Raw genomic sequence first — 19,026 nt, forward strand, 5'->3', positions numbered from 1 at the left:
AGGTGAGCACTCTAAACTCCTGTTCTAGTGCCATGCATGCATGCATGCCTGCTGCTATGCTCCTTACCACGATGGTCATGGACTCTGAACCCCTGAAACTGTAAGCCCCATATGAACTCCTCTGTAAGATGCCTTGGTCATTGTGTCTTATCAGAGCAAGAAACAAGCAAGTAAGACAGGGCTTAGGACCCTTTATCAGCAGAAGCCTTTAAAAGGCAGAAAGTGCTCGGGAGGAAGGAAGAAAACATGAAGACATGTTTTCTAGATGGTGCTGCTCTGACTTTGCAAAGAAACAGTCTTGACTATTGTTCCAAATGACAGGGCAACACTCCCATCAACACAGGAATTCGAGCTGCAGGTGGGGTTTATGAACAGAGGATCTAAACAGTGCTGTACAGGGTGGTTTTAAAAATGCATACCAGTTTGTTATAAAGCTTTCAGCTCTTTCTGGATTCTCAAACCAACTCAGAATCCACAAAGCAAGAAAGGAGCCATTGTTCCTAATTAAAGACAAGCTGAGTGCAAATGACTGGGCTGCAGCCCTGGCTGTGAGGTGTAGCAGGTAAGGATTTTTATTGGAGAATATCTGATGCTTTTGGAATGCACTTAAGATATACCTGTAGTCCAACTCCACATGTGCAACACAGGAAGCAGCTTCGTGAGGTGGACAGCGAGCGCAGCCAGGTCTGCCTGCACCGTTCTACACCTCCACTCCTGTGTGCAACTGTCCTGAGCATGAGAAGGGCCTGGCAAGCTCAAGTGTTCCTCTCAAGCTATTTTCCAGGCCAAGAGTAAACTCCTTGTATCAGGTCAGTGTCCCTGCAAGGAGCTGCTGACAGGTAGATCAGGTAAAGCAGCGTGGAGACAGACACCGAGTATATTCTTCCTGAACGGGACAAAAGTCAGCAAGAGACAAAAGGACTTCAGTGCCCTGTGAGTCCTCTGGGGTTCAACGACAACAGAGCACAGGCTGAGAACAGGGTTGCAATCATTCCTGATCCCTCATAACCTCTTGTTCTGGGACAGGGAGGGCACCGGCAATCTTTAACATCTTTCATACTTCCTGAGCTCTAACGTAGGATGAGCAGGCCCATTCTCAAACTCTTCAGCTTAGAGGCTCTTTTGTGCTCACTCATTGTATGGGAAGAGAATGGCAGAGTCACTTGGTTCTGGTCTACAGTGGAGTCCACGATACTGCTGGAAGGCCACGCGGGGCCTGCTGGATGGTTTCTGGGTGGCAGAACTGCCTACTTGTACCACTGGCTTCACTCACCCGGCTGGACCATATGGAGGCTATTACCCACAGGAGACCAGGGCCCACTTCAAGGATAAGGGCCTGCAGGGCTTCTGAGGCCTGCTCTCTGGCAGCATCCACCGTTTGCTGGGAAGAGCAGAGCTCAGCTCAGCGTCGGAGCCTCAGGAAGAATGCATGCTTACACTCCGTACTCTCCAGTGGGTAATACTTATCATAAAAATCCAAAACATACTCCTCGGTCTTGAAGCCAAACTTCTGGTACAGCAGCATGGCGGGGTTGCTTGCCGAGACATGAAGAGTCACATCCTTGCCCATGCACGTCTGCCAAAAGTGAAGGACACAAGGTGAAGCCACAGGGCCAGAGGGAGGATGAGCAAACGAAACATTCTTAAGAAGGAAGCAAGTGGGGTAACGGAACGGGGTTGAGGCACGGCAGCATCTAGCCAGTGCTGGAAGCCCTGAGCACTGCAGCGCCTAGCAACGGCTGACAGTTTAGCAGTCCTCCACCGATGACTGTGTGTCCCCGAGTCTAAGGGAGTCACACACTCTGGAGGGTTGTTTCTACCCCGAGGCAAAAGGCTACTAGGATACTTTACTATGTTACATTTATTTATATTTTATTTTACTACATGCATGAGTGAATGTCCATGTACCACATGTGTGCAGGAGTTACAGATGGTTGTGAGCCACCGTGTTGGTGTTGGGAACCAAACCTAGGTCTTCTGAAAAGCAGTCAGAACTCTTACAGCCAAGTCATCTCTCCAGAGCTGTTTCATCGTTCCAATGACATTTTACTTCCTTATCATTGTGAATGTTTGTGTGTGGGCTCGAGCATGCCACGCTGTACAACTTGGGAGCTAAGAGCACTACTGGAAGTCACTTTTTTACCCCTGCCATGTGGGTTTCAGGGATTAAACTTGCCATCAGGTTCAGTGGAAGTGCTCTTTCTCACTGAGTCATTTCTCCAGCCTCCATATTACTGCATTTGTAGTTCAATTAAGTCTAAATATCAGACATATCAGTACCAGTAATATGACAACCTTGAAGAACTGCAGAGTGAGAATTCCTATTTTCCATTTGGATGACAGCTATACCATCTCCAAAGCCTGGAATAATTCCTTCCCTAGAACTGCTAGAAAACAATCAAAGGCCAGGCGTGGTGGCGCACGCCTTTAATCCCAGCACTCGGGAGGCAGAGGCAGGTGGATTTCTGAGTTCGAGGCCAGCTTGGTCTACAGGTCTACAGCGTGAGCTCCAGGACTGCCAGAGCTATACTGAGAAACCCAGTCTCGAAAAACCAAAAAAAAAAAAAAAAGAAAAAAAAAAAAAGAGAAAACAATCAAAGTAGTATATACATAGCTTCAAAGTACTAAATCTTTAATTACAAAGCCTGAATATCATAAAACCCTACGTCCTTAGGTCCCTTTATATCTGACAGAATTAACTTCCCAGAATTGAGACTTCTGTATTTACAAAGAAAGGGCAAAGATGTTTCTGTGATCATAAAGACATGTTTTTAGATTCTTTAATTAGCCATACAGGTATGAACTTGTTTAATGAGGAAGGAACCAAGTGCTGCAGTTGACAGTCCTTAAAATTGATGATTCTGGCTGTCAGGGACACAGGAGAACTTTCCTTCTTTTTTATTTATTTTTCACTGTGACTCCTAACACATCTGAGACAGAGAGCACCGTTCTTGTGCCAAGGACAGCAACATGGTGTGAGCACACAGGACTATGGGTGCCGGCAGTGGTTTTAGATAGTCAATACAGACAGCTAACCATGGTCATGACCAGTACTACAGACTGAGCCCATATGTGGGCCCTTGGGCTTACAGATTCTTTGGGGTACAAATACGCCCACAGTGTGAAGATGAACAAACAGAGCAAAGAGTGACTAAGGAGCAGGCTTCATGCCAGGCCTCACACTAAGCACAAAGGATGCCTTCTGAATTATCACCCCACCCTACTCCAGCCCCTGCTGCTAACAAAAGAGCCAGAGACCTGCAGAGCACTCTTCGAGAGAAAGATGGCCTTGTGGGAGAAAGTGTGTCATTGAAGGTGGGCTGAGAAGTTTCAAAATTGCAAGCCAACCCAGTAACTCTTTACTCCTGCCAGATACGTCAGATCTGGATGCAGAACTCTCAGCCACCATGTTTGCCTGTGTGCCACCATGCTCTCTGCTATAAGGATAATGAACTAAACCTCTGAAACTGTAAGCAAGTTCCAATTAAATCCTTTTCTTTTTATATGAGTTGCCATGGTCATTGTGTCTTCACAGCAATTGAACACTGACTAAGACACAGTTAAGACCCATGCCAACCAGTTTCATGTCAACATCCTGCCTAAAGAACAAAACAATCTTTTGTTTACAGGAGGAAAAAAACCCTATTGCATTCATTCATTCATTCATTCATAATGTACTTATTCAATTGTGATAAAATGTTTATAAACAGTATGCCCACTCCCCAAAGTCATGAGAGGCTTACTCTAAGAGCAGAACAGTATCACTACAGGCAGGGCGTGTGTACAGCCTCACATGCGATTATTGCAGCCTCTTTTATGATTCATGCTTGCATAGGGGCTTCTCTGAAGCCAAGAATAAAATCTTACTTTAGGGGCTGGAGGTCTTATCCGTGTGCTTCTGTAGTCTCATGACTAGGAAGAATGGCTTTCTTTTGCTTGGACTACACTGGACAAGCCAGCTCTCCTCATGCCTCCTCTATTTTCCAGGGAAACCCTGAAAGCATCATCACTTAAGTTAGGGTTGAATCATAAGCAGAGAGAACTTGCCTGAATCAGATGATAGATCATGAACGTGGCGATCCCTGCTCTCCTCCACTCAGGATGAACAAGCAGAAATGAGATGTAAGCTTCGTTGTACTTCACGTCAGGAACCATGAAGCCAAAGGCAACAATGACTTTTTTATAAAGGACTACAACACTGAAGTCTGGATACTGCAGACACTCAGACAGGTCAATGCCTAAAGAAAAGAACCAGCCAGACACTCAGACCACGGGCCTTTTGGAACGAATGAAAAACAAGCTGTTCAGCCTGTATTTGTTGTTACACCTGCATGCTAAAAAAATTCCCCAAATTGGAGGCAAAGCCATTACCATAGATACCACACATTCAGATCAGAAAAATGCATTTTAGAAAATATCAAAATTAGCATAGTCTTTTCTAAGTACATATGTTAAAAGCAGAGCGACAGGACAGGTTGGGTAGCAGAGAGCACTCCAGGTTCAGAATGGACACACCTGGCTTTGACTCAGCCTTGTCTACCGTGTGTGTGACTTGGCACATTTTAAAATGTCTCATTTCTTGCAATATGTTAAGTCAAGGTACAGACCGAGCCCTGACAGAGCAGGAGTAAAGGTCCCTGAGAGTGTCAATACCATTCTCTCTCTTTTTTTTCCCTTCAAATTTTATTATCATTATTGTCGTGTATGTGAGGCTATATGAGCCATGGTATGTGTGTATGTGGAAGTCCAAGGACAGCTGTGGGGAATCAGTTCTCTCCTCCCACTGTAGAGTCTGGGGACAGAATTCAGGATGCAAGTTTGCATGGCAAACCCTTTTATCTGCTGTGCCATCTCATGAGCCTGCGGATAGAATTTTCCTTTATCCCACTTACACACCATTGACAAGCTTTCCATGAAAGCTTCCACAATAAAATAAAAATTATAACGTGTGGCTAATATCTAACATTGGGCCAGATATAGCGGATGCTCTCAGAACGTGACTTTTAGGCCTGGTACCTTCCTTCCCTAGAGATGGAACTACACTGTCAGACTATAAGCAGGGTAGGGCTCTAACCCTGGTAAAATCTGTGACACACATGTGCCCCATAGGTTTCAGAGCTGGCCCACAGAGAGGATGCTCATATTTATCAATGAAATTGCTGACTGATGGCCTGGGTCATCATGGGACTGATGGCTGATGAAATGACAAAAAAATCCTGGCTTGCCCTGGCTTCTCAAGTCAGGGAGCAATTGGCTTCTTAAAAATACCTTTTGGGTGTCCTCACACTCTCTAATAGCTAAACAACAAAACTTAAAAGAACTATTAGGCCAAAACCAAAACTGTCCACATGCCGGCTGTGAGTCCGTATCTTGGAGAGACATTACCTGATATCTAAACATAGGCAGAATCAAAACAGAATGAGTCTTTTATTCTGGAAGCAGAGACAAACAGGAGAAAAACAAACAAAAACACTGTTGATTACTTTAATTGCTGGCTTCTGGAACTTAGGAAAGTGAGAAGCATTTATGCTTTAATATTTCTATGTTAGTAAAGACAGACTAAATAAAGTCAAGAGTAAAGAGCTTAGGGTCACATGGCAGACACTATTTAAAACATAGCCGGGTAAAATAAACTACATACAGAAAAATCAATCTGCCTGGCTTGGAAGTAGAAACATACCAGGCCAGAAAAACTCCTGACACATGGAGTTGATCGTTGGGATGTGATTTGGTCGGACATAGCAGTAATCGAGAGGTGCATCAGGTTCAGGTGTCCAGTGAGGGTCACTCCTGTGCAGGTGGGAACGAATCTGTGACAGGAGCTGTAGTTTGGGTGGCTTTGTCTCATAATCACGCCTCCAGAACCATCGAAAATAAATAAATTAAAGTCAAGAAAAACACCCATTACTATAGCTCATTATTGCACAGCAAACTGCTTGCAATATCATACAAAGTCACACTTCTTTATATGCTAGCTAGCATGCAGATATAATCCTTATGAATTCACTCTGAACATAGATTAAGCCAGACCCCTCCGATACCCACCAGGGACTACATGAGGTGAAGTGAGAAACACAAACTGCACTTAGATATGTTCAGAAGTGCCCGACACAGGGCTGCTTCTCTAGCATGATCAGAAGACAAAGGAGGGACTGTCCAACTCTGCTGGCCGCAGGAGATCATGAAGAGAAAATGCTACAGCAGTTTTGCTAATGATCTCTCTTCAAGTTTGCCCAGAAACGCAGTGCTAGGCAAGGAGGATCAGGCTGCTGGCAGATCTTGGCCTCTACTCACTGCTTAGATGGCATTTATTTAGAAACCGTCCCAAAGAGAATGGAGCTGGGGAGAGGGCTGAGTAGGTAAAATGCTTGCCATACAAGTGTGAGGACTTGAACCATGTAAAAGTCATGTAAAAGCAGGGCACACAGTGCATGGGGAGCAGACACGCCATCAGTCTAGCCTGAAAAGGGAACTCCAGGTTGACTGAAAGACTCTTGCATCAAAAAATAAAGTGTGACTCAGGTGTGGTGGCAGATGCCTTTAATCACAGCACTCGGGGCAGAGAGGCAGGCAAAACTCTGAGTTCAAGGCCATCCTGATCTACACACTGAGATCTAGGCTAGCCAATGTTACACAGTGAGACCCTGTCTCAAAATTAATTAAATTTAATAAAAGAGGTTCTGAGTGATAATGCAAGATATCCAAAGTTACCACAGTTCTCCACTGTGAGTGGAGAGTGCACCTGCATGCATGTGTGCATGTACACACACGTACACACACACACACACACACACACACACACACACACACAGAACGTACCATAAAGAAAAAAACCTCAGAGAACAGAATCTGCCCCAGTGCTCAGTTTAGATGTCTGCTCAACTAAGACAATTTCCTTTTTTGCTTTTCAGTTCACAGACTATTAAATAAATTAAATAATTGTGGCATTTAGACTAAAACAATGATTAAGATAGTGAACAAGACCTAGGTGTGGTGGCACGTATTTTTAATCCCAGCTCTCGGGAGGCAGAGGAAGGCGGAGTTCTGTGTGTCGAGGCCGGCCATATCTCCATAGTGAGTTTCAGGACAGCCGGGGCTGTGTAGCAAGATCCTGGAGAAAAACCCTGTGGCCCAGAGAAGCTGCAAGTAGCAAGGGCTCTCATAACTGGGGAATAGAGTGGAGCAGCGCAGTGGTAAATCTGCCCAATCTAGGCGTGCAGCTTATAAATATTGTAACTGAAGACCCTATCTCAAAAAACCAAAAGTATAAGTACAAGAGATTAACTCAGTCTTGCTTTTTGTTACCTCTTTCAAAGGACCACCCTGTCTGTGCTTTCCTGAACCTGCTCCAAGTCAGGCTATATTTACCCTTGAAGGATGAGTATAGAAACCAACATCATTCCCCGTGACACCCTTGACAGCATGGTTACCTGATATAAGGTTTCAAGATCCGAGAAGTATAAGGGCTGATAATACTTTGGTCCACAGCCAGATCTTCTGATCCCACCAAACGATACAAAAATCTGGTGGTCTGGTGCCGGAATCCTTTCCTGGCTGGTAAGGCAGTCTGTGAGAAGAAAACGGTTTATATAAAAATTAAAAACTATTCAAGAATGGTTGTCTTTTATATCTAATGAATGATCTTTCTGAGTGTCAGGAGTAGGTCTTTTTGGATCACCTAATTGGAAAGGTAAAGTTTTGACATATACTTCACAGGTCTGGGAAAAAAAAAAGGCTAACATAGGTGGGCTATTTACTATTTATTATGCAACCTTATGTTGTTATGTTATGATGGTTAACAACCAACAGGCCCAATGCCCCACCCCCTTGACTGACGGTGTACTCTTTTTTTTTTTTAAAGCTTTTATTATAATATTCTTATTCTGGGATCATTAAGGAATGCCAATCTGGTTTTTTTGTTTGGTTGGTTTTTGTTTTTTTGGGTTTTTTTTTTTTCGAGACAGGGTTTCTCTGTATAGCCCTGGCTGTCTTGGAACTCACGCTGTAGACCAGGCTGGTCTCGAACTCAGAAATCCGCCTGCCTCTGCCTCCCAAGTGCTGGGACTAAAGGCGTGTGCCACCACACCTGGTGACTGTGTACTCTTTACAGCAAATAAATATGGCAAACATGGGAGTGATATTGATTACTAGCCCTAAACTTGTCGCCACAGGAAGGAGGCCCCACCCAGCAGAGACGAGGCATAGATGTGGCCTTAGCTGGGCAGGAGTTGGGACAGAACTCCTAGGTCTCACATGCTTGCTTTAGAAGCTCCTGACATGAACTGGCCACACTGGTGGTGCTGCTCGCTTCTGAGGACGGCTAACCTGAGGCCCTAGGTCATGTAGCAACAGAACACCGCAATTATGGCTGCAACAGCAAAGAACTCCAACAAAGATGAAAAGACCTTCACAAAGGGAGTGTCAAGGTGAAGCTTAGAAACTGAGTTGTCTTTTAGAGTCCGTTTGCTCTTAGCCTGGAAAATAACTTGTTGAAAAGAGCAAGGCTTCTTCCTTTGTAATTTGCTTCCAGACTCTCTAGCCTGGACACCAAACTCCTCAAAAGCCAGCTTTGAAATTCTTCCAAGGCTTCAAGTGAATTTCAAAGCAATCTTCAAGGCTGCACAAGCAGTTTCCAAACACAGCCACTAGCAACACCCCACCACCACCACCACCACCACCCTTGCAGGTATAATGGCTGTAAAGAACTTTGACGGATCAGAGTGGCAGAAGCAACGCCTGGCACTTCAAGCCCAAGTCTTCCACCCCATGCACAACGCACATGTAGCTTCCAGGTGGCTACAGCTAGGCTAGTGGATGACCACAGGCCCCAATGACTCACAAAGTAAAAGAGCCACTCTGCTGAGGCCAGGCAGAGGCAGAAGTTCAAGACATATTTAGTACTCATTACATCAAGTCACCAAGTTTGGGGGTGGCTTTCAATGCCATGCCAGATAATTTGTAGAGCCATCAGTCCACAGAACAATTTCTTCCCCTTAACAGTCTCATGTGAGTCCTGTAGAATCTCATGGATGTGACAAAGTTCCGCTAACCTCTGCAACTTCTTCTCTTCTCCAAAACACGGTCCACCAAGCCTGGACCACCATCACTGCCTCCTCTTGGCCCATTCTTGTCCCACACCATCCAGTCTCCACATAGAGGCCACACACTTCTTTTAAAAATAAACTAACTAGGCATAGTGGCACACACCTTTAATCCCAGCACTTGGGAGGCAAAGACATGCAGATCTCTGTGAGTTCAAGGCCAGCTTGGTCTACAAGATTTAGGCCAGTCAGGGCTACACAGTAAGACTCTATTTAAAAAGCAAGCATCAACTCATGCCCCCTGGCTCACAATTCCTATATGGTTTCCCACTGTATGTACAGAATACATTTCAAAGTCCTCAACTGTGCCTTACAGGGAACTTGCAAGACCTGACTCTGTCACACTCTGGCCTCTCCTCCTAGAACCACACTCCTGTGTCATCAGGATGTTCCCATCACAGCTACCAGTATTTCTCATGTCTCAGGGCCTGGGTCTGGCCTTCCATCCAGTTTTCTTCCTCCTGGCATTTCCTTGTCAGCACTTCTTGCAAGGTTACCTCCCTCAGAGGCTGGTTTTAATTCCCAGGAACACAGCAGTCCTTCCGTGACACACATGCACACACACACACACACACACACACACAGACACACACATGCCCTCAGTCAGTGCATCTTAGCTTAGTGAGCTAACCCTGTCACTTCCCTGTTTGAGAATGTCAGCTGCAGAGGACAGAAACCTACCTAGCATTGGCATCCCAGTTAGAATAGTGCCTGGCTCGTACTACTCAAGTTACCAAATCGCAGAGTGGTGGTGAAAAAACAGCTTCAAAGTCGGGTGACATGTGACAGCGTTAAATGTGCTTCTTTACTAATGCAGGCTGAGGAAAAGCCTAGAAGGAAAAGCTGGCTAGAACTAACAATGCAATGAGAACAGAGCAGGCTCTGCACCAGAGGGCCTAGAAAGGCCTCATTACACCTCTCTCAGGGGCTGCTCTGAGTGTCTGTTGGACTCTTCCTGAGACAGAGGAAAGGCACCACTGTGGTGAACTGAATGTTCCATATCCCAGGAATGTACACTGGAGGTATAAAACAGTAGCATGGGTGCCTGGGAGTGTGGGGAGGGGCAGCTGCCTGAGCTGATGGGGGTGCAGCGGGGGCATGGATGTGATGGAACAGAGCCTCGTACTTCACAGAACACTGAGCCACCATGGCTAGACCACTTGAAGAGACGAGCAAGCCCCAGAAGCACACTCACTCAGTGCTGGGATACTGAGATTCCTGGGAAAGACATTTAACAGTGGTAGTTGATATGTTACATGCTCTAAGGGACGAGCATGCAAGAGCAGATGGTAGTTTAAAAAGGGCTGGAAGTCCTAAGAAAGAAGTAGATTAATGCAGAGGGCAAAAATAGCGACCGAAGTTAAGCCTGTTTAGACAGTGGACTCATCAATAAGCTTCTATGCATAGTTTAGAAGAGTCGTTCTGAGCTTGAGCAGCTGCACAAAACCTTCCCAAACCAAAGGCAGAGGAAAAAGACTATAAATGAGTGGAATCGAATGTCCCAGAGTTGTGGGAAACCAGGAAAGGATGACAGGAACAGCAGAAGGAAAGGGGACATAAAACAGGCGTGCAGCAGTGACAGCTCTGACTAGGGTCCGACACACCTCAGATGGAGGAAGCTCAGACAACACCTCTGCCGTGGAATGCCACCCTTCAGGCACGCCATGGCCGGTGCCCTCTAGACCCATCAGCAGCTATGCTTACCTGAAGGAGACCTAAACAAGATTGGGCTCACTAACTATCCCCAGAGGGTGGGGAAGGGCTCACGAGGCTACAACCCTCCTCCAAGCTATAGATGGTCAATGGTTAATACAGGGTGCTCATGAGGTCACACCTCTGCCCGAGACTGTCTTTTTTAAAAGTATTTATTGGCCCAGCCGATATATATTGTGGCACATACCTTTTTTTGTTTCGTTTTTAAGATGTATTCATTTATTATATGCCTGAGTGTTCTATCTGTATGTACACCTACATGCCTGAAGAGTGCATCAGAACGTATTACAGATGGTTGTGAGCCACCATGAGGTTGCTGGGAATTCAACTCAGTCTATCTGGAAGAGCATCAGCCAGTGCTCTTAGCCACTGAGCCATCTCTCCAGCCCTGTGCCCAAGATTTATAAACAGTTAATGCAGAGGTTTTCCCCTCCAGTGGTATGGCTGCCCATCAGGTGTAGGTAACCTTTCCATTCCTGCAAGGAATTGTGATGTCTAGTGTTAACTGTCAATGAGACTTAATCTAGGAGCACCTGGGAAACTGACATCTAGGAATGCCTGCTGGGGGTTATCTGGATGGCATTAACTAAAGAGGGAAGACTTGCCCACTGTGGGTGGGGCCATTGCCCAGCTGGGACAGTAGATTCCATCTGACCAGCTCCCTCAAGCTCTACAGGCTCCAACTTCCTCGCCACGGTGGACTGTATTTGGAGCCATGAGTCAAGAGAAACCCTCTCTCCCTCAAGTCACTTTTATCAGGGTATTTTCTCACAGCAATAGGTATGCAAACTAAGCAGGGACCCTAATTAAACTCAAGGACTCGACTGGAACTGCTGTTTTGGTCTACTACTGGTGGCAGAACTGGGGCCAAGAGACATCTGTTTCTCCCCAGGAAAGGTTCACACAACAACTGCTAACCCAAGAGTAGAGTAGTCAGATACGAAAGACAGAAAAAGCAGTGAAAATACACTGAAGATCAGAAACAGAAAACATGGAAGCTTCCAGAAGACAGGAAAATTAAAAAAAAAAAAAAAGCCCACCAAAAATTAATTAATTAACATTGGAAATGGGGTTCTCATGGCAAGACAAGGTAGCTCACACTTTTAATTCCAACACTCAGAAGAGAGGCAGGCAAACCTGAGTTCCAGTTCAGCGCAATACAGTGAGACCCTGTCCCCTCAGGAGTAACCAGTGCATAAAATGACAATGAAGTTACAACTTCAAAATGTCAAAGGAGAAAACAAAACTAAAACTTTGTAAGGTATTGTTTAGATCTAAGAGTGAAATAAAGGGCAAGAGAGATGGCTCAGAGGTTGAGAGCACTGACTGCTCTTCCAGAGGTCCTGAGTTCAATTCCCAGCAACCACATGGTGCTCACAACCATCTGTAATGGGATCTGATGCCCTCTTCTGGTCTGCAGAAAGCAGCAGTGTACTCACATAAATAAATACATCTTTTTTTTTTTTTAAATAAAAAAGTGAAGTAAAGATATATTCTAGGCACACAGGTTTCCAAAATATTCCTCAAAAAGTTCATATTTAGGGATGGTGAGATGGCTCATTAGGTAAAGCCTGAGACCTGAGTCCAACACTAAAAACCCATGTGCTAGAAGAGAACCAACTACAGCAAGCTGTCTTCTGACCCCACATATGTGCTGTGCACAATACATAAATGTATGTATGTATGTATGTATGTATGTATGTTAAAAGAAACCATGTTGTAAAGAACTGCTAGAGAAAGCAGTCCCAGGCTGGCGACATGGCTCAGCATGTAAGAGCACTGACTGCTCTTCTCAAAGTCCTGAGTTCAAATCTCAGCAACCACATGGTGGCTCACAACCATTCATAATGAGATCTGACGCCTTCTTCTGATGTGTCTGAAGATAGCAACAGTGTACTTATTTATAATAATAAGTAAATCAAGAAAGAAAGAAAGAATCCAGCAAGAAGTTAGTACAGGGAGAAATAAAGAAAAAAAATCAGAGTCCACTAACATTTATATAAACAACACAAGAGGAAAGAGAGCAAGGAAAGGCAGTAAGGGAGGGGCCATCAACACAACACTTAACAGTACAGAAAACCACATCTTAAGTTAGGACCTAGAGCAGTCGTGGTGATGGATCCCTGCAGGCCAAGCCCAGCCTGAACCCGTTAGTAAATGAGCTCACTGGGGTGGGCACAGCTGCGTCCATCACAGGCAGGTCTCGGTCCCCACACAGACTATGTGGCTAGCGTACAGAGCCGACAGTACTCACATCAGCACCTTTCCACACGAGGAATGCCAATTCAAAACAACAGGGCAGAGCAGAGGAGACAGAAACCGCTGCTGGTGGGGCAGCCCGGCAGTCCCCAGTGGAATGAATGTTGTCAGAGCACTGGCAGAACTCACCCTGTGAGTAACGTTGACCCCGAATTTCTTCCTGATGAAGCCTAAGGACACAGATGCTTACCCCCACAGCTCCAGCTCTACAGGGTCTAGGCTATACATGTCCTCAACAAACCTGTCAATCACAACCATGAAACAGACCACAGACAGACACCCTCAAAGAAGAGAGAGACAAGACATGGCTAGGCTGTTCCCTGAATGCCTAGTGAGAAAGAAACTCCGATACATGAAGGGGCACTAAATGATGAACAGTTTTGGAAGAGAAGCACAGAAGTTTTGCTTGCTTTCTTCTCCCCAGATTGCTCACAATGACAAATGTCAACAGTACAGTAACATCACCTGGTACCGGTCCAGGATCCGAAAGTCCTGGCAGGTGGTCCGGTATGTAGCTTGTCCAGCTGCAAGCCGGGAAGCTCCTCCATCTTTGGCTCCATAAATCCCATCGACTAACAGAAGTGCGGCATTCACAACCTCGTCCAAGTCAAACAGTGGTAAACCCCGATCCCTTTTCGCTTGCCGGACGATCAGTTTCCGTTTCAGCCTCCTGGCTTCTGGAGTCATGGCCACGGCGCCAGGGCACGCCTCCAGCCTCTTGAGCAGCAGCTTCTCCTCATAGATGCTCACAGGTGTATACCTGGGGCCCTTGGGCTTCATGTCCTTTTCCAGGGGCGGCTTCCTCTTTTCTCGAGCTCTAGTGTGCAGAGAAATGTTTGAATCTGTGTCTTCGCTATCTCCATCCATCCTGTCTGGCTTCTCCTCCTCACTGTCCACTTCCTGTTTTATCTGTTCCGGAGCTCGGACCTTCTTTCTGCTCCCAAGCAGCCCTGACGCTGACCCAGCCGGGGTTGGGATGTACTCCATCCCTGGGTCTATAACTCCATCTCCTTCCAGCTCATCGTCATCTGTGCAAAGCAGAAAGGACCGGCGTCAAGACACAGGAAAGCAGGAAGGCAGGGCCCAAGGCTCACACCCACGCTGGGAACACAGCGAGTCTTACCATGAAACAGGGCTTGGGGTGGCATCACGTCTGGGATGAGGTCTGCTTCCGAAAGCAAGCTAGGTGTGGCCGAGTGCGAGGCTGGTGTCCCCGGGGCGGAGAAATCCAGAGACGGAGAAGGAGACGGGCTTGTGAGGGGAGTGCGGTCTGAGGAGCTCAGGGATGAGAAGTCGATCACTTCTCCTCTCTCCAAAATCAGATCCGGCCTCCGGCCTCGGCTTATGAACTTGACGGGGGTGGAAGAGGTGCTCCTGTCGAGGAGGCCAGCCGCTTCTTTCTGAGCTCTTCTGATGTCTTTAGCTTCCTGTGTTCGCGACCGCTTCTCTTTCAATTCCATGGCAGATTCCACAGGATTCCGGCTTGCCCGTTTACGGAGTCCCTCAACAGTAATGATGGGATCCAGCGTTGGCTTTGAAGCTGCCGGGAAAGAATAAATACCTAATTTCTATGTTAACTATTCTTTTTAAAAGCACATTTTCTTTTTATGTGTGTTCCTGGGTATTTACATACAGGTGAGAGAAGGCACCTTAAGTGGGAACTTAAGGGTCCTTTGGAAAGTTGGTTAGATGGTATTTTGCTGGGGCAAACAGGTGAAGAAACATTTAGCTGAAGTGGACCCAGGTGAAAGGCTAAGGCAGGTCCTGAAGGAATGAGCTGCCGAGCTACCGACTCATGAACTGAGCTGCCATTTCCAGACAACAGACAAGAGGAGGTATTCCAAAGAACCTTTCTAAGCAGGTCCACTCCCCGTATCCTTTCTTCCCACGACCTCTGGTGGGTGGTCGGCTACAGGGGAGGTTAGTGATTAAGAACCATCATTAAAAACAGGTTTGAAAATTAAAGTCACAGGCACCACATTTTCTGGAGCTGGATACAGGTGGTTGTGAGCCACCTGGATGTGGGTAAAGAGAAATGGACTTTGGCCTCCTGCAAAAGCCTCAAGCGCTCCTAATGGCAGAACCATCTTTCCAACCCCTTAACTTTTTTTTTTAATATATTAACTATTTTTCTCATAATGTACTTTTGGTATCATGTTCAATACACAGAAATGTTCTACAAATGCCCCAACCAAAAACCTTACCTATCTTTCCGAAAGCTTTAGCTGGGTGTCATGGCGCACACCTATGATTCCAGTAGGAAGAGGCTGAGAATCTCAAGTTCGAAGCCAGCTAGCGGTAAATAGTTAATGCCAGCCCATAATAGCAAGACCTTTCTTAAACAAGAGCTGCAGTGCAAATTTAAACAAATTAACACCATCAATTCTCTTTCACGTCCTGGAACTGGTAAAATTTCATAAGGATTACCAAGAATATGATGTGCCTTCCTGACTTATTTTTTTGATAGAAAATAAATCTTACTAGCATAGTGGAGGGTAATTCGGCATTGCCACTGACATTTTTAACTAAATATACAGTTTGATCTAGTAATACTATTTTTAGTAATTTATTATAATTTGTACATATGCAAAAACTTGAAAAACTGTAGCACTGTGTGACAAAGTGACAATAAGAAAGGGCAAAAGCTGAGTAGAGTGACTCATGCCTAGAATCCTGGTACTCAGGGTAAAGGCAAGAGGATCAGAACTCACAGCCAGCCTAGGCTACATGGCACTGCCTCAGAACTTGGGCATACCTAGCAGCAGCATCTGCCTCAAAGAGCCCAGGCATCTGCAAAGGCTGACCACCTGAACGCCATCCTGGGACCCACATGGAAGAAAATCAGACTCCCACAAGTTACCCTCTGCCTTCACAGGAGTACATGGCACCCTTTCCTCCCCACATACACCATACACAAATACATGTTTTTTAAAAGATTTATTTATTATTATATCTAAGTACACTGTAACTGTCTTCAGATGCACCAGAAGAGGGCATCAGATCTCATTATGGATGGCTGTGAGCCACCATGTGGTTGCTGGGATTTGAACTCAGGACCTTCGGAAGAGCATCTCTCCAGCCCACAAATACGTTTATTTTAAAGTTAATAATTAAAAACTAAAAGCTCAGGTGCTGGAGAGATGGCTCAGCAATTAAGAACACAGACTGCAGCTAGGCAGTGGTGGTGCACCCCTTTAATCCCAGCACTTGGGAGGCAGAGGCAGGCAGATTTCTGAGTTCGAGGCCAGCCTGGTTTACAAAGTGAGTTCCAGGACAGCCAGGAAACAAGAACAACAAAACTAAAAGATCAGGTATGGTGGCACAACTAATCTCAGAACTCCAGAGGTAGAGGCAAGCAAGAGGACCAGGAGTTCAATGCCAGGCTTGGCTCCATGAAACCTGCCTCAGGTTGACCAACCACACAATAACAGCAACAATTAACAAAGGAAGAAATCAAATTTTCCACAATAGGTGTGCTGGCTAGTTTTGTGTCAACCTGGGGTACAGGAGAGGGGGGAGCTGCAATAAGATCAGACTATAGGAGAGTCTGTAGGCCATTTTCTTAATTAGTAATTGATACACAAAGAGCCAGTCCATTTTGGGATGGGGCCCACCCCGGACAGATGGTTTGTTAAGAGAGCAGGCTGAGCAAGCCATGAGAGCAAGCCAGAAGGCAACACTCCTCCATGGACTCTGCATCAGCTCCTGCCTCCAGGTTCCTGTCTTACTTGAGTTCCTGTCTGACTTTCTTTGATGGTGAACAGTGCTGTAGAAGTGTAAGCCAAACAAAGCTTTTCTTCCCCAAGTTGTTTCTGGTCATGATGTCCCATCACAGCAATAGTAACCCAAACCAAGACAACAGGGTAGTGTTTTGATGTTATCATAAAATGGACATATACTGAAGTCAAGATCACATGCACTGCAACTGAAAGATGTCCAAGGCATGTTGAGGGAAAATGTGAAGGATTAATGTGTAATAGTATATTTCTGCTTTTTACTCGTTTTATTTTGAAACAGTAGCTTAGATTGGCCAGGAATTCATAATCATTATGCCCTCAAGCTTCTCTAGTGCTGGCTTATGTGTGCCAATATACCTAGTTATGCTTCGTGTGTGTGTGTGTGTGTGTGTGTGTGTGTGTGTGTATTGGATCTCACGGGATAGCCCTGGCTGCCTGGAACTCACTATCAGGCTGGCCTGAACTCACAGAGATCTACCTGTCTCTACCTCCAGAGTACTGAGATGGCAGGCAGGCTTTCAAAAGTTGTTTAGCTGGATGGTGGTGACCCACGCCTTTAATCCCAGCACTTGGGAGGCAGAGGCAGGCAGATTTCTGTGAGGTGAGGCCAGCATGATCTACAGAGCTAGATTCAGGACACCCAAGGCTACACAAAGAAACCATGTCTCAAAAAAATCAAAGTTTTCTAGATTAAAAAAATAAAAATCAACATGTGATAATAAGGAGTTAAAATGCTATTTAAACATAAAATGGCATCACAGTCATCCTAGAAAGAGAAAGAACATCCTAGAGACACAGACTGAACTATTTAAGGATAAAATGTTTCTAAACAAGTCAAAGAAGCAGATGAGTGGAGAGTCGGACTAGAGAACCGGATCACTGGCAACACTGGACCGACCACTGCTGAGGTGAAGGAGGACCGGCTCTCACACTCTTCTCTACTCCTTCAATGGGCTTCCATTTCTACAATAAAAAGCTTAAAGGTGATCAGGCTGAAAACAACCTTCTGTTTCACGCAATGGTTTATGCTGGTAATCCCAACCCTTGGGAGGAGGAGGCAGGAGGATGGTTCAAAGCTAAGGCCAGCATGTGCTACAAGTGGCAGCTTGAGACCATATGAAGACAGGCAGACAGAAAGAACAGAGGGTGGGGAGGCCACCAAAGGAGATGACAAAACGAGTGACTTCCTTAGGAAATGACAGTATGTTTTCTATAGATTTCAACCCCTGTGCCTGTGAAACTGTCCCACTCACAGCCCCAGAGGCAGCAAGTGGGCGCTGGGGAAAGTCTCGGGCCCAGGCTGGGACTCCTCACAATTTACCTTTCACTTTCAAGGTGGAGGCAGCCAGCTTCTCTCCCTCGGGTCTCATGGTTGGGGGTCTGTTATGAACAAGTTTCCACCATCCGGGCTCTCCAAACTCCTGAGCACCAGACCGGAAATAAACAGGACTTCCCACGCTGAGGCAGCCTGCTACTGTGCTCCACCACGTCGATGTCTTTTTCCTAAAGCGCAGAGAATTTCAACGCTATAGATACTTCCATTTGACCACAGCAGAAAAAGTACATTCGACATAAACTCACTGATTCCTGGCTGCCAGCTGCTTTACAGCCTACACTGGGGGAAGAAATAGAGCACAGCAGCCCAGAGCCAGGGGTGGGGTCTGCCTGCCTTCACATCCTTGCTGTGTCACATTCCAGCTGTGGTAGTTTCTTCCTCTGAGAAACCAGGATAACAGAATTACCTTATCGGGTGGCTAAGAGATCAAATGAAGTAATTCAAACATAAAACACTTATCACAGCCAGATGCAAAGGCTGGCTTTAATCTCAGCACTTGCAGAGGCAGAGGCAGAGGCAGAGGCAGAGGCAGGAATATCTCTGAGCTCAAGGTCATCCTGGTCTACATGTCAGAGTTTCAGGACACCCGGGACTACACCCTGTCTCAAAAGACAACAAAACAAACAGACTCAAAGCAACCACTTATCAATCATCACAGGGGGAAAAGCTGGCTTGCTTTATTGACTATGAGCCTGGGCCTTGATGGCACAGTTAATCATTAGTCCTAGTGAATAGCTGTTGCACCCAGAGAACACATCTCTGTCTGATTCAGTGTGCCCTGCCTGACATACCAGAGTGGTTCCAAGGCGTGCTTCACAGACAGCAGATATAACAAAGTAAAGACAGAGAGGCTGAAGGCCAACTATTCATCCACTAAAAA

At 45.8% G+C, this 19,026-nt stretch overlaps 1 protein-coding gene across 4 annotated transcripts in view; it reads right to left on the reverse strand.

The window, feature by feature from the left end:
• Positions 1 to 547: 547 nt before the first annotated feature.
• Positions 548 to 19,026, reverse strand: part of Kat14 (lysine acetyltransferase 14) — a 33,940-nt gene continuing 15,461 nt past the window's right edge. For 3 of the 4 annotated variants that reach the window (XM_029474092.2, XM_085833677.1, XM_085833679.1), the window contains exons 4-10: positions 18,132 to 18,313; positions 14,197 to 14,634; positions 13,539 to 14,101; positions 7,431 to 7,567; positions 5,681 to 5,856; positions 4,048 to 4,238; positions 548 to 1,576 (exon numbers count right to left, since the gene is read on the reverse strand). In XM_029474092.2, the coding sequence (XP_029329952.1) occupies positions 1,403 to 1,576; positions 4,048 to 4,238; positions 5,681 to 5,856; positions 7,431 to 7,567; positions 13,539 to 14,101; positions 14,197 to 14,634; positions 18,132 to 18,313 (1,861 nt within the window). In that variant the 3' untranslated portion in view covers positions 548 to 1,402. The remainder of the gene's footprint in view (positions 1,577 to 4,047; positions 4,239 to 5,680; positions 5,857 to 7,430; positions 7,568 to 13,538; positions 14,102 to 14,196; positions 14,635 to 18,131; positions 18,314 to 19,026) is intronic. The other variant, XM_021156070.2, reaches the window with a different exon arrangement.

This window comes from Mus caroli, unplaced genomic scaffold (assembly GCF_978045245.1).
Source record: "Mus caroli unplaced genomic scaffold, Mus_caroli_1 scaffold_2, whole genome shotgun sequence".
NCBI lineage: Eukaryota > Metazoa > Chordata > Mammalia > Rodentia > Muridae > Mus > Mus caroli.